The sequence below is a fragment of the Carassius gibelio genome, chromosome A6 (assembly GCF_023724105.1).
Source record: "Carassius gibelio isolate Cgi1373 ecotype wild population from Czech Republic chromosome A6, carGib1.2-hapl.c, whole genome shotgun sequence".
Classification (NCBI taxonomy): Eukaryota; Metazoa; Chordata; class Actinopteri; order Cypriniformes; family Cyprinidae; genus Carassius; species Carassius gibelio.
In genome coordinates, this window is record NC_068376.1 from 25,363,969 (window position 1) to 25,377,551 (window position 13,583).

The window sequence follows — 13,583 nt, forward strand, 5'->3', positions numbered from 1 at the left end:
ATTGTGTGACCATGTCCTGCCCTGTGCTATTTGCTCTGTTGGCAAATCACATGATCCCCAGAGATCTAATCCTATTTGTGAGGTAGAAATGAACTGTTGCTGTCCAGTGGCATATGTCAATCAAGTGGATGAGATGGAGGTTTATCATCATATTTTGGTTCATGGTGATCTTGCATTCCGCAATGTTACAGAATTAAGCAATGTGATTTATGACAGTGTTCCTCAAATCTTGCCCTGGACAGCCAATGCACTGCAGAGTTTAGCTCCAACCCTGATCAAACTCACCTACCTTTTCTCAGATTTGATCATGCATAGTTTTCTGAAAGTATTGTGTATGGTAGTGTTTGGCTAGGAAACCATCACTTTTGCTGTTGTTCATGCTTAGGATTTGCGATTTAGGGGAATTTAGGGTTCAAATTTGAAGAGATTTTCTTTTCTACTTACCCTGACCAATGAGAAAATGAGCGAAACCCATATCTGTAGACCAGTATTTCATAGACTCTAGGGTGGGTTCATTTGATCACCCAATGCTACCTACAGTTGCAGCACGCTAGCAAATGCATAGCAATTGTATCGCAATTTTTTCCTGTTTAATATAAAATGATACTGAAACTCCAAATTAACCCCATTTAGCCGTAGTGACAGTGCTACAAAAGGAAAAACACGGATCTTGACATCCATGGCACAAAACGTAGACAAGTCTCCCCATGCATGAGTGCTTTAAATGCAACTTCTTCAATCCAGAATTCCACTCTCTTTCATTCTCTCTCACTCATTCATTCTCTCTCTCTCTCTGTGTCTCTCTTACTTTGTATAGTCCATGTGAAAAGCACTCAGATCTGGCTTTGTGGGAGTGATTGTCACTCGTTTAATGAGCTTCTTTGCCAGGCGAGAGGCTTTGGCAACATATGTCTCCCCAGTGCCTCTCTCGCTCCGCACCATTCTGCGCGCTAGTGGCGGGGCTTCTCTCCTGCGTTTACTGTGGTAGACGTTTCTTTGGATTTCCTCAGCACTCTCTGTTTTTCACGCCTGTGGGATTAGACTGAGCAGCAGAAGAAGGTCTTTTTTGAGGACGAGAGGACAAGAATGCAGTAGATTCCTGTGAGTATTTAGGCTTCTGTTTAATGAATTTGTATGAGCTTGAAATAAAAGCAAGCCAGTAGAGGGAATTACTACTGTAGTATTATGTGCAGTGACCCCCACACGTGTGTTACAGAGAGCCTTTGTAGGGACAGTGAAACAGTGTGTGTGATCTGCAAAATGATTTTCTTTTTATTCAGTGCTTAAATATGATTTAATATGAATTGCTATCTTTTTTTTTCCTTTTTTTGCACTTTCAAATTTTTTTTTCTTCCATGTTTCTTGTGACTTTTAATTTTTTTTGACGCTCATATTAATGTTTTGGCTCATTAGTTCTCATGTTCTGTTCTGTTGTCATTTTTATTGGTGGAAAAACATCTGATTTTGACCCCCAGATTTTTTCTCAAATAGAATTTGAAAAGTGCATGTCGACTTCAGTAACATCTGCATGCTGGATGTTGATTTGGTCCAAAAAAACCCATTGTTTTTTAATTATTTAAATTATTATTTTGAGGAAAAACAATTGTTTAATAACAAATTAATACTTTTAATACATTTTTATAAATAATCTTAACAGAACATGATGGTTCAACCTTTTTTTTCTTGATTATTTTTATGCATTTTTCTTTTATTATTATTATTATTATTATTATTATTATTATTATTATTATTATTATTATTATGTTGGTTATTTAGTATGAGAGAGCATTTGGCAATGGTTAACTTGCTCTGTAACTTGATTCTTTAATCTTGGTGATTTTCTGTATGGATCTTAATAAGCACCTCCATGAGGTCAGAAACCAATAAGCACATTTTTTTTTTTATTCATTCTAAATTGAAATATTTCTTAATGGTTTAAACTGCTCTAGAAATATCCCTTTACAACTTTTTGTCGTGTTCTGTTTCGTAACACATTAATAAAAAGGCCAGTGGTTTATCTTAGCATTGAAATGGTAAAGCAATCCAGATTGTTTTAGTGCTTCCGACGGAACTGTCAAATAGCTTATTTAAAACAAGATTATCCAGATGTTACGGAACAAGTTCTAACATGTTCTACATTAATAGCTCGTATGAATCACCTTCTACACACCACAAAAGTCAATAGACACAGGTGTGCCATTGTTTGGAAAATATACAGAGGGGAATTAGTGGTATTTACTCTATGACAAACACTAGTTTTTTTGTTGCCTTAGGAATAAAAAATTCTGCCTACAAGACGAAAAAGTAAATTAGCTTTAGATTTGTCAGGGGAAGGATGTAATCTTGGGCACAAGTTCCATTTATCTTGTCTGGCTACAAACAAGTTTTAGCCTGGGAGACTGCCAACATCCGTCAGATCTGAATGAATGTAGCCAGGGCTCTTGCTGTGTCAGTTCCCACAAAATAACACTCCTGCCCCCCTGGTGTGCCTGTTTCAGGCCACTCAACATGAATAGCAGCCTAATATGATCACTGTCCAGGGCACATAGACTTCCACTCATCTCAAAGACTTCAAAGGAAGAAGGTAATGGAAAAATCTATATATTATAAAAGCTGAAACACTCAAGGGAATTTCTCACTCTCACTCACTCCTTCTCACATGTACTTGAAACGGCACAAATAAGGACATGTTTACGCTCTTTCTATCTCTCTCTATCCTTCCCCTCCTCCCTACTTGACAGCACATCTGTGATTGCTAAGCATTTGAACAATCTCTTTGACCTTTCTTTCTTTCTCGCTCTCAATTTTGGCTCTTTAAACAGCTGAAATTGTGAAATATTGACCAGCAGTGCAAGACGTAATTTAGGGTATTTGAACAGTACTGAGAATAATGCATTTCTCATTACCACTTGTGTTCACTGAAAATGCCTTTCGCGAGCAACAGTGTTTGTTTCTTTTTCAAGTCAAGTCAATTCAGCTTTATTTATATAGCACTTTTAACAATAAAGATTGTGACAACGCAACTGAACAGCATTAAATATGAAAATAGTGTGTCAATAATGCAAAAAAGGCAGGTCATCATTGAATTCACCGATGTCCTCATCCAGCTCAGTTCAGTATCTGTGCAATCAAGTCGATGAAATCACTGGAAATTAAGTGTCCCAGAGGCGACAGCGGCAAAGAACCAGATCTCCATCGGTGACAGAATGGAGAAAAAACCTTGGGAGAAACCAGGCTCAGTTGGGTGCCAGTTCTACTCTGGCCAGACGAAACCAGCAGTTTTTCATTTGTTTTGCAGCAGACAGAACCGAGTGCCAATCTGTATGTGTTTTGGGTTGGTAGTAAAACCAAAGATGTAAGAACATGAATAAAACAGTGAAGCTTGTACTTTTTCCTGAGTCATTATATATTCAGAGCTGTAAACAGTTGGCAGTTGGACTTGAGTTGATGATGTAAATGTATCATAATTTGGATACAACAGAGACTTGTGAAGGCAGAAGGAGGGAATCTGATCCAGGAGAGTAGTTCTGAGGACTTTGATTCATCTAAGTGACTCAAGAATCTGTTTAAAAAAAAAAAACCAAACAAACAAAAAAAAAAACACTGAAACTGTTAATTAATTTTAAAATTAAAAAGTTAATCATTGTGCCTTGTGAGTCTTTTAGGTATTATTAGTGATGTCAATACATCATTTACTCAACTGAAAAAGTTTACTTGCATACCTACTTGATCTTGAACGAACAACATGCCCTACAGATCCTTTGTTCAGTTTGTTCCAACAAGGTTTATTCTCATTCAGTCTCATTCAGTGACTCTCTGAGTCATGTTTAGTGAAGGGCTGTGTTCGTTTTATTGTTCCGACCAATGAAATGATCCTCCATAACCCAGATTTCACTCACTTTATAGTCTTTAAACACAGGAAAGCAATCACGTTTCAAAGTATCAGTGTACATTCATTTGTTCACTTGTTTAAAAGATTTGTTCAAAAACATGGATTTGTTCAGATTCAGTAGACCATCAGCTTATTAGAAATTGTTAATAGAACAGATACATATTATTTAGACCAATCATTTTAAAAAACATACATGAAAAATGTAAACAATTTGGACTATAAATCTATAACATCTGTCCTTTGGTTACTCACCACATGTGTATTTTTGTCCTGACATGAACATTTATGAGAGGAAGTGAGACCATTTCCACTAGGGAACCAACTCCATTCAATCAAGAAAAACATGTAACAGGTTGATGATCAGGAACTGCTCTTGGTTTGATGGCACTTTTAAAATAAATTGCACTGTTGACCAGGGACACATTAATCTCTGTCAAAGCACTTCACAGGGGTCGCAAGGTCATCCGCCATTTCTCCATTTGGTACTTAAGGCTAGGAGCTATTTTCATTGATTATAGTTCTCTCACTCTTACTTTCGTTTCACTCTTCTTCCTCTCTCGACGCTTCCTAATCCATCGGTACGTCTCAGTCAGTACACCTGCTTGTCATTCTACGTTATACTCATCCATTCTCCCACTCCATCAAAAAACAATCTCTCCATTTCTCCATACGGCAAGTTCATGATCCACACCCACACCATCCTTCGCCCACATCCATCTATGTTCCGTCTACTTCATTCACTCCCACATCCTTCTCCCATCCACTGTCAGTGACAGAGACGGTTTATGACTTCTGCATCCCACTACCCTATTCCAAAGCTGTCTTCTACCTGCCCACATCTTTTTCTATTCTTGCCCAAATGCATGCTTTCTACCTCTAAGCGCAAAGCATCACTACATACCTCACTTGTCCTCCTGTCCCATCCCATTCCCCCCTCAAAGTCTCGTTCAGGCAGCTGTATTATTGATGGGCTGGTAATTAAACCATTCAGTCTCTGGCATGCATGTTAAAAAGCAGAGTCAAATCTCAGTTAGCCATAGTTATTATTTAATATTAGAGTCATGTCTCTGCTTTGCCCGAACAGAAGTTTTAATAATAGATATGCTGTGTAGCTGGTGAATGTTGAAGTTGGTATTTTATGCATTATTTATGCTGATTTTTAACAGTTGCAGTGGCCATGATGAAGGGCTTGAACAGTCAAGTTCTCATTTGCAGATGTTTTAAGATTAATAGATATTGTATTGTAGAGTGATATGGGTGCTCATAAAAGTGACAGATTATTTTTATGTATATATATCTTTGATTGAGAGAGTGGTGAGATTAAAATGTTAGTTTTCTGCTTCTCTAAGAAAAAGACCCAAGTGAACTCTAATGTCTCATCTGAGAAATCTCAGCAATGTTTTAAACTGTGCTCAGAATAAAAACACACATCACATTATTCCAAGGTCAAATTATCTTTGCTTTAAATACAACATTTATTTTATAGCTCTATACTCTTATTTGGGCCTATTTTTACTTTAGGAGAAACATCTGAGACAAAGCTGATGCATGAATGAAACTTAAGTGAAGTTATCTGAGCTTTAAAAGAGAACGCTTTGAACACATTTTTCAGTCTCTTGGTGTGTAGAATTTTTATTATCATTATTTCACTTTTGCTTTTTTGTAGAAACCATGATATACTTTTTTCAGGATTATCTGATAAATTAAAAATAATAATAATAATAATTTATTTGATTTTCTTGAGCACCAAATCAGCATATTCTATTGATTTCTGAAGGGTCTTGTGATACTGCAGCCTGGAGTAATGGCTTCTGAAAATCAAGGAATAAATTCATATATTTTTAAATGTTTTAAAATAGAAAAACAATCACAAATCACGCATACATGTAATGTGTGCTTTCATATAATATGTTGCTGCTTCTGAAAATATGTAGTCTAAATGTAGCATCTTTGTCCATTTTATGTTTTTGTCCACACTGTACTCGAGCCAAACGAGAGATTAAAGTGACTAAATGGATTAAAGACTCTAATTAAAGCACAAATTGAGGAGAAATATGCTAATTGCTCTTTAGTGTGAGTAATCTCACCAATTTCTTAAATGTGCTGGAGAGATTAAACCAGAATTTGGGTCTTATCCACAGGTTTGAGAAAGATATACAGCCACCAAGACTCTTCAGGCAGCAGAATATATTAATCCAGTTTGACAAGACAGGAATGAAGCTAATCCCATTACTGGCCTTCATAGTGTGCACACAAAGTTTTCATACTAAATGGCACTTAAATGCTGAGCATGTGCTGAATAGCAGATATATGTCTACTTATTGACAATGCAGTGAGACCATTTGAAGTAGAAATACTGTAAACAGCTTTGCTAGCATTGGATCTTTCCTTGCCCACTGTTAAGAGTGCTGTAATGCACTCTTAAACGGATAGTTCACTCCAAAATATCCAAGTTAAACTGTTTTGGAAAAAGTCCATAACAAGCAGGTGAATTGGTAATAGGTCAGATTATCATAATTGGGTTTATATGGAGCATCCTGTCTTTGCCAACAAAGGAAATCCAGAGAAATGTCAGACTGTGTAGGGTAAGACAGGACACCTCAGTTGAATGTGTGTGACCTTTGAGCCCTCAGAGGACATTGTATGAGAAACTGTCATGCCACTGGGTGAAATATAGCCACATGGGCTCAAGAGTACTATGGAAAACAGTCTGTAGCTGCATCAAGAAATACAAAAAGTTGATTTTTGTTGACACCAGGGTAAACATGCCTCTATCTGAATTTTTTTGGAGTTTGTTTAGCCATCAAAATCAAAATTTGTTTATATTTACAAAATAAAATTAAGTTGGCCAATGAAAACATTGGATTATTTTTCATATGTACTTTAGTCAGTTAAATAAAAGTTAAATAGAATGAACAAATAACATATTTTAGGTTTTCTGGCATTTCACAAAATGTCCCAACTTTTTTAGAATTGGGGTTGTAGATGCTGTTTTTATCTGAAAATTGGCAATACTGCAGTAAATATCCAATACTGATGTTGACATTTCAAAAACACTGATATCAGTCAATAACCAGTGTGTGTAGATTAATTTTGTATCCCTACATGTAAGCATCAAAAGCATTTCTGCTGCTTTTTTTTTTTTTCAAATACAGCCAGTAATAATCAGATAAATGGTGATCCTCTGGCACTGACAGATCCTGTTGTGTGAGGAATAGTTTTTCCTCATAGTGTTGAACAGCCAACTGCCTCCCTTCCCCTGCCAGTTTGCTTCCTATTTTTTTAACTGTCCTGATTTACGCTTATCCTCCATGCTAAATGAGTCTTCTCGGTGGGCGAGTGGAGTGTGCAAAGGGCAGGATGCCATAAGTCAGTTGGGGAGACAATCTTGCTCTTGATTTCTCTCAGCCCAGATTCTACCTTCTCCTCCTCCTCTGGCTCTTACTCTAGACAGCTTTGCCCAGGCAATGCCGGGTCAGAGTTCATACAGACCTTCCCACGCTGGGCAGCTTTTACCCCTTGCCAGTATCATTAGACTGAAACGTGGGGATTAAGAGCAGGCTGTAGTTTTTAAGAAAGTTCCACTTTGTTGTTTACAGGGTAATCCTTAGGTAGGCTGTTTGGGGTTGAGCTTTGTTAGATTTAATGTTGCAGACTGAAATGCTTAGAGGAGCTCTCTTTGGTTGCAATGTTGTCTTATTGACATTTCCATACAAATGAGTGGATAGAGTTGATTGGTTCATGCTGATCTTTTTGTAAGTGCATGATTTATTGATATCTGAAATGCTCTTTCATAGGCCTTCAGGCAATCTAGCTTGAATATTCACATGAAGATATTGCATGACAAGAGGCTCAGTGAAGTCAACCTCGCTCTATGAGGGACCATAAGTAGAATATATCATTAGGTGCCATTCACACAGAATTATCTTTTGTGTTGACAAAGATGTGACGCGGGCAGTGGAATAGGAAAAATATCCAGGAAGCTGGGAGTTGAGTTGAAGTTCTATTAACCTGAGCGCCGCATTTTTAGAATGCTGTTCTATGCATGAGATACTGCAAGAGACGTGAGCGCTACAGTCAAATGTATCCATGTTTACATAGAACTGTGGAAAAACAGCCAAATCAAATAAAAACCGGTAAAGAACTACTACTGTATGCCTAAAATTTCATGTTTGCATCATGGTGACAGGCTAAAATCTGCTGTTCATCGTTTATACTGAACATTTATAGTTAATAATTGTTTACTGGTGTTGTACATTCAGACATTTTGAATTTGAGTTACCTTGACTTTTGATATTTTTTAATGCCTTTTCCTTATATTATTTCTAAACATATGCATAAGACAAGTTTGTGAAGATGTAGTTGTAGTTCATGCACCCTTTTTGCAAAGATATTTAACATTAACAAGTGATTTGTTTAACATTTACAAATCATGTTGACAACTTCATGTGTGGTGCACTTCAAATATACATTTCTTTAACTAGAGGGTTAATAAAGAAAAAGATGCTTGGATCATGTTGTAGATACATTTTTAAGTTGACCCCAAGGTTTTTGTTGTTGTTGTTGTTGCCATATTGCCCAACCATCCTGGAAAGTCTGATGCATTCTGATGAAGATACTAAACTTTCTCACATATGTTACTATGGAAAGACTGATTCATTTGGCTGAATCATACTTAATTACTCTCTCACATATGTTGCTACTGTATGGAAAGACAAAAATGCATGTCAGTTAATCAGTTTGTAGTGAATTACTTGTATGTTGTGATTGAAAGTCTGATGACTAATGAGGGAAGTCGTGGCCTAATGGTTAGAGGGTTGGACTCCCAATCGAAGGGTTGTGAGTTCTAGTCTCGGGCCGGACGGAATTGTGGGTGGGGGTAGTGCATGAACAGCTCTCTCTCCACCTTCAATAGACTTAGGTGCCCTTGAGCAAGGCATCGAACCCCCAACTGCTCCCCGGGTGCCGCAGCATAAATGGCTGCCCAATGCTCCTGGTGTGTGCTCACAGTGTGTGTGTGTTCACTGCTCTGTGTGTGTGCATTTTGGATGGGTTAAATGCAGAGCACGTATTCTGAGTATGGGTCACCATACTTGGCTGAATGTCACTTTCACTTTTTCACTTTCACTAAATGACTAACCATGGTTGGTGCTAAACGACTCTCTCGTCGTATTGCAATGGAATGTCTGATTGATTCTGGTGAATTGATTAATTATAAAGGAATCTCTTATATTTTGTAATATAAAGTCATTGTAGTTAATTGTTTTGATCAGATGGCTGGTTCATGAAAATGAACATAACAAAATAATTCTCTAAGTTTTACACTTCAGGTTTCATTGTAATTCGTGAAGTAGTGAAAATCCAAGGTGCATTGTATTGGATCAGGATGTTAAACATATGCCACCTAACACCTCATATTGGCCAGTAAATCACAATACAGTAAGCTTAGTGCGTTACCTTTCGATTTGAATCTGGCCACTAAAGGTAGACACCATCTGCGGGAGATAGAGCAGTCTCGGGGCAAGCAGTAGAGCCTCAGGTATTGTCTTTGGCTCCAAGAAATGCATCCAAATCCAACAGTCCATAGCCAAAAGCCTTTCAGTATAACAGTCAAGGGGTGTAGAAACCCATCCTTTCAGGTCATCTCAGGGGTCACCATAACCAGCAATAAATCACAAAAGCTCTCCCCGGCAAAGTTACCATTATGAAGAAATGCAGGCATGTGGAGCAGAGTTCAAGCCGATAAAAAAAAAAAAAAGCCCCCACTGAGGAATGAAGCGAATCAACTCATCCACACAGTGGTCAATTATTCAATTACTTCTCCGCTTACAGGTGTTTGACCTCTATGTTTCCTACTGGATTTGTTAAGCAGAGGAGAAGATTAAGGGGATGATGGGCTTCAGAAGTGTGGCTAAAAAAGGTGGTGATTGAATCAGATGGTGGGGTTAAAATGGAGGGGCAGTGAAGTGTGGTGATTTCACCAAGTACAACATGCTGTACTTTGATCAACATCCTTGCTGATCCTGGAACAACATTCCAATCAACCAATCAGAATTGAGATATAACTTCTTGGGAAATATCTGTTTTAGGCTTAATATCAGGGTTAGGTGCTTCTACACACTTGTATATCCAACCCGTTCTCACGGCAATTCGTACATTTTTCACAAGGTGGCTTATTCATACGAATTCGTACGACCACACCCGTACAAATTCATACGATTGTTGCCAAATCGTACGTATTTTACGATTTGCACAATTCGTATGAATTTGTACGAATTACCTACACCTAACCCCGCCCCTAAACCTAACCGTCACTTGGGTCGTATGAAATCGTATGAGTGAGGTCGTACAAATTCGTTCGAATAAGCCACCTCATAAAATACGTACGAATTGGTCGTGAGATAGCGTTGGTATATCAGCTATCATTTTCCACTGATTTTAGGAATAAATTATGGATAGGTTTGGTTTAGAGGTAGGGATTGAGTTTAGTTTGTATTTTTGAACAAAAAAGATGTTGATACAGGAGCATGTCTTACTTGGCAAAATCACGGCCCTTTCATGACGGCCCCAAAGAGAACATAATAGTCCTGCCCCAACCAAACCCCTCTTGGGACTTTAATTAGATGCTTGAATAAATGACCTCATAATGTTTCAAAGAAAATGTAGCTCCTGAAGTGGTGGAAATGACTGATAAAGTTGTATTTTGTGAGTTTTTGGCCTTCTTTTTTTCTTTCGCTTGCCTCCATGATACTCTTTTCTTCTCAGAGTTAAGCGTTGATTCATTTTATTGTGAGTTTAACTGATTAAAGTCAAAAGGGAAGTGACCTAATGAGCCCGGGGCTCCAGCTTACGTGAGAACGGCTATTGAGCACCAGTGTTGCAAAGTTTGTAAAGAAATACAGTCATTGAGAAAAAATTTCCTGTGTAAATAGTCATTTAACAGATTATTTTATACAAAGCAAATTCTAGTACAGGGACAATCCCCGAAGCAAACTCCCGGAGCACAGGTACCTGGTACACAATGGTGATAGATCATGGTTTGGTTCTTGGGGGCCTCAAACTAACAGGCACAGTAACGATTAATCTCACATTTTTTACTGTATTCATTTATTATTTAGGCTAATATTTTTTTGCTTCCATTTTTTGCACATAATCAGCAACAGCTATGCCCATTACAAACATCCCTTGTCTGCGTGTTTGTCTTGCATACAAGTGATATTGTATTTTATTTATTTTAACGGTCAGTAAAATACAATTTAATTTTTTTTATACTCATTATTTAATTAAATTTTAAACTTTTTTTTTTCTTTGATCCTAATCTGCTACTGGTATGCCAATTATTGATAATATTGTTACTTTTTCTGGTTAAATTTATCCACATAATCAGTGACTAATAAGCCCTTTTTTATTTTTTATTTTATTTACACCTGAGTTTTTGCCTTGCATACAAAGGACACTATATATTGTATATTATCCACTATTGGTACACCTATTATTCATCATTCATCACACATTCCCTATGCTGTGAGTTTAGTAAATATTATGGCAAACAATTTTGGTTACTTTCAGCAAAAAGTGCTTTCAGCAACATTTAACTATTTTTTTTTTTTTTTTTTAAATCCATTCCACAGAACCCCATGGATTTTTAAACCAAACTCACTATCGAAAAATACAGATTCTGTATGACCCTAATTATAGGTGTTTTAGACTAACAGGCTCCAGATTGTAGTTTTAGAAGTACAAGGTTGATTCCCAGTACACCATGTAAGGTGACCTCCATTAAAGTTACTCCGATCAACTGCAGCATTTTATTGCCAGCGCTGTTATGAATCTGAAGGGAAAATGGGCGTGAACTCGATTTGTCTCCAGCCAGATGTCTCGGCGCCAGATTCCAAAAGGTTAAAGCAACTACTGATCCCTTACCATACATGACATCGCAAGAGACTGTGCAAGATGACTTTAACAGCAGCAAACATGACATTTAACTCAAAGTTCATCCACTTTGGTATAACAAAGCGGCATATTTCTAACTGCATATTTAAGCACATCTGCAAGCTTTGTGATTTAACAGCCGTGTGGTTCTGCTCTCTCTACTGCATTCAGCAAATCAAAATCTGTCACCGTTATAGTGCCATGAATTCATAATTTAGAATAATTTCTGCAACAGCTGCTGCACATTACCATAACTGCAGGGGGCCTCCATTTCTTTTATTTTTTTTAAGCTTTCATTTTTTGTATTCAGTGTTATGAAGGGGAAACGGAGGAAAGAAATGTGCCTGCCACACATACACCGACAAACAATTTACAGAAATACAATTCATGTCTCCAGGGACTCGGTGATAGAGAGCTTTAATATGAAGATTCCTCTCGCAGGTGCAGTTCAAGTAAATACAAGCTGGAATAGACGTTGACGCAAGTTACTCAGCAGGAAACATGCAGAATGTGCAAGTCTTTGTGTCTGTGCAGGTGACAGGGTTGTTTTTATATGTGATGTTTTGGGCCAACTGTATTCATATGGTCACCCCGGAAGTCTGTGTATTGTTTATACACACATGGTTGTGCATGGTTGTGTGTTGCAATGATTTCTTGTTTGCAGCTGAAATCTGGGTGCCAGTAAGATCTGTGTTGTGTTATGTGCAGGTAGTGCAACCCCAAACTGTGCTGGCGTGAGATGCACTGACTCTTGGCAAACTGCAGCATTCCCTGTCATCGTCCGCTCACCTTCGAGGCTTTGGCCAGTCATGCGGTGGCTACGGAAAATCCTCCTCCTTTTGGGTGCTTGCCTTAATATGAGCATCAGGTTTCAGAGTAATGCCCTGGATATTCCACTTGAAGGTACGTTGAATAAATGACTTCCTGTTCTAATGTATGTATTTTCTTCTGTAGTATTCAAGTAATGTCTATTACAATGATATGTCTATAGATTTTCAGTACTGTTTTTTTTTTTTTTTTACTTTAACTGTTTGCTGTGTGCAGAATCAAGCCTGTGTGAAAAAAACAAAATTTACTTACTTTTTTTTACTTTTTATTTAATTGCAACTTTATTTAAAACATCGTAACTTCATATAACATAACTGTTACTTAATTCTTTACAGATTCTACTTTATATCTCACAGTTGCAACATTCTGTCTCAAAATTACGAAATTATCTCATGATTTCGACTGTGTAACTAAATTGATATTCCATTTGCAGCAATTACAACTTCATATCATTTCAGTTGTGATGTTGTATATCACAGTTGTGAGTGACTCAACTCACAAACGCAACTTCATACAACTGAGACTTCATATTCATATAATTGGTGATTTCATGTCTGATTATTACAAATTAAAAAAAAAATCTGGCATTTTCTGGAATGCTGTTTTATATCTCACAATCGCCTTTATACATCAAATGACCACTTTATTTCTTACAATTGTCTTTATATCTCACAATTGTGGCTTCACGTCAGCTGGGGCTACTTCACATCTTACAAACGTGACTGCATGCACTATATTAAAAATGCTAATTTATGTTCATGTCAATTGCAACTTCTACACAAAAAAATGAATGCATTTTCCAAAACTGCGACATCATATCCCACAACTGCAATTTTATATCTCAGATTTGCACGTTCATATCGCACAAACTACATTGTTATTTCATATATAACAATTGTAACTTCATGTTCATATCAGTCGAGTCACATAT

At 37.2% G+C, this 13,583-nt stretch overlaps 1 protein-coding gene across 7 annotated transcripts in view; it reads left to right on the forward strand.

The window, feature by feature from the left end:
• The window catches only part of LOC128015861 (neural cell adhesion molecule L1-like protein), an 85,984-nt gene that overhangs the window by 36,472 nt on the left and 35,929 nt on the right, over positions 1 to 13,583 (forward strand). For 2 of the 7 annotated variants that reach the window (XM_052600074.1, XM_052600076.1), the window contains exons 1-2: positions 889 to 1,101; positions 12,533 to 12,727. In XM_052600074.1, coding sequence (XP_052456034.1) covers positions 12,634 to 12,727 — 94 coding nt within the window. In that variant the 5' untranslated portion in view covers positions 889 to 1,101; positions 12,533 to 12,633. Of the gene's footprint in view, positions 1 to 834; positions 1,102 to 12,532; positions 12,728 to 13,583 lie in introns of those variants that run through there. The other 5 variants (XM_052600078.1, XR_008184018.1, XM_052600079.1 and 2 more) reach the window with 5 other exon arrangements.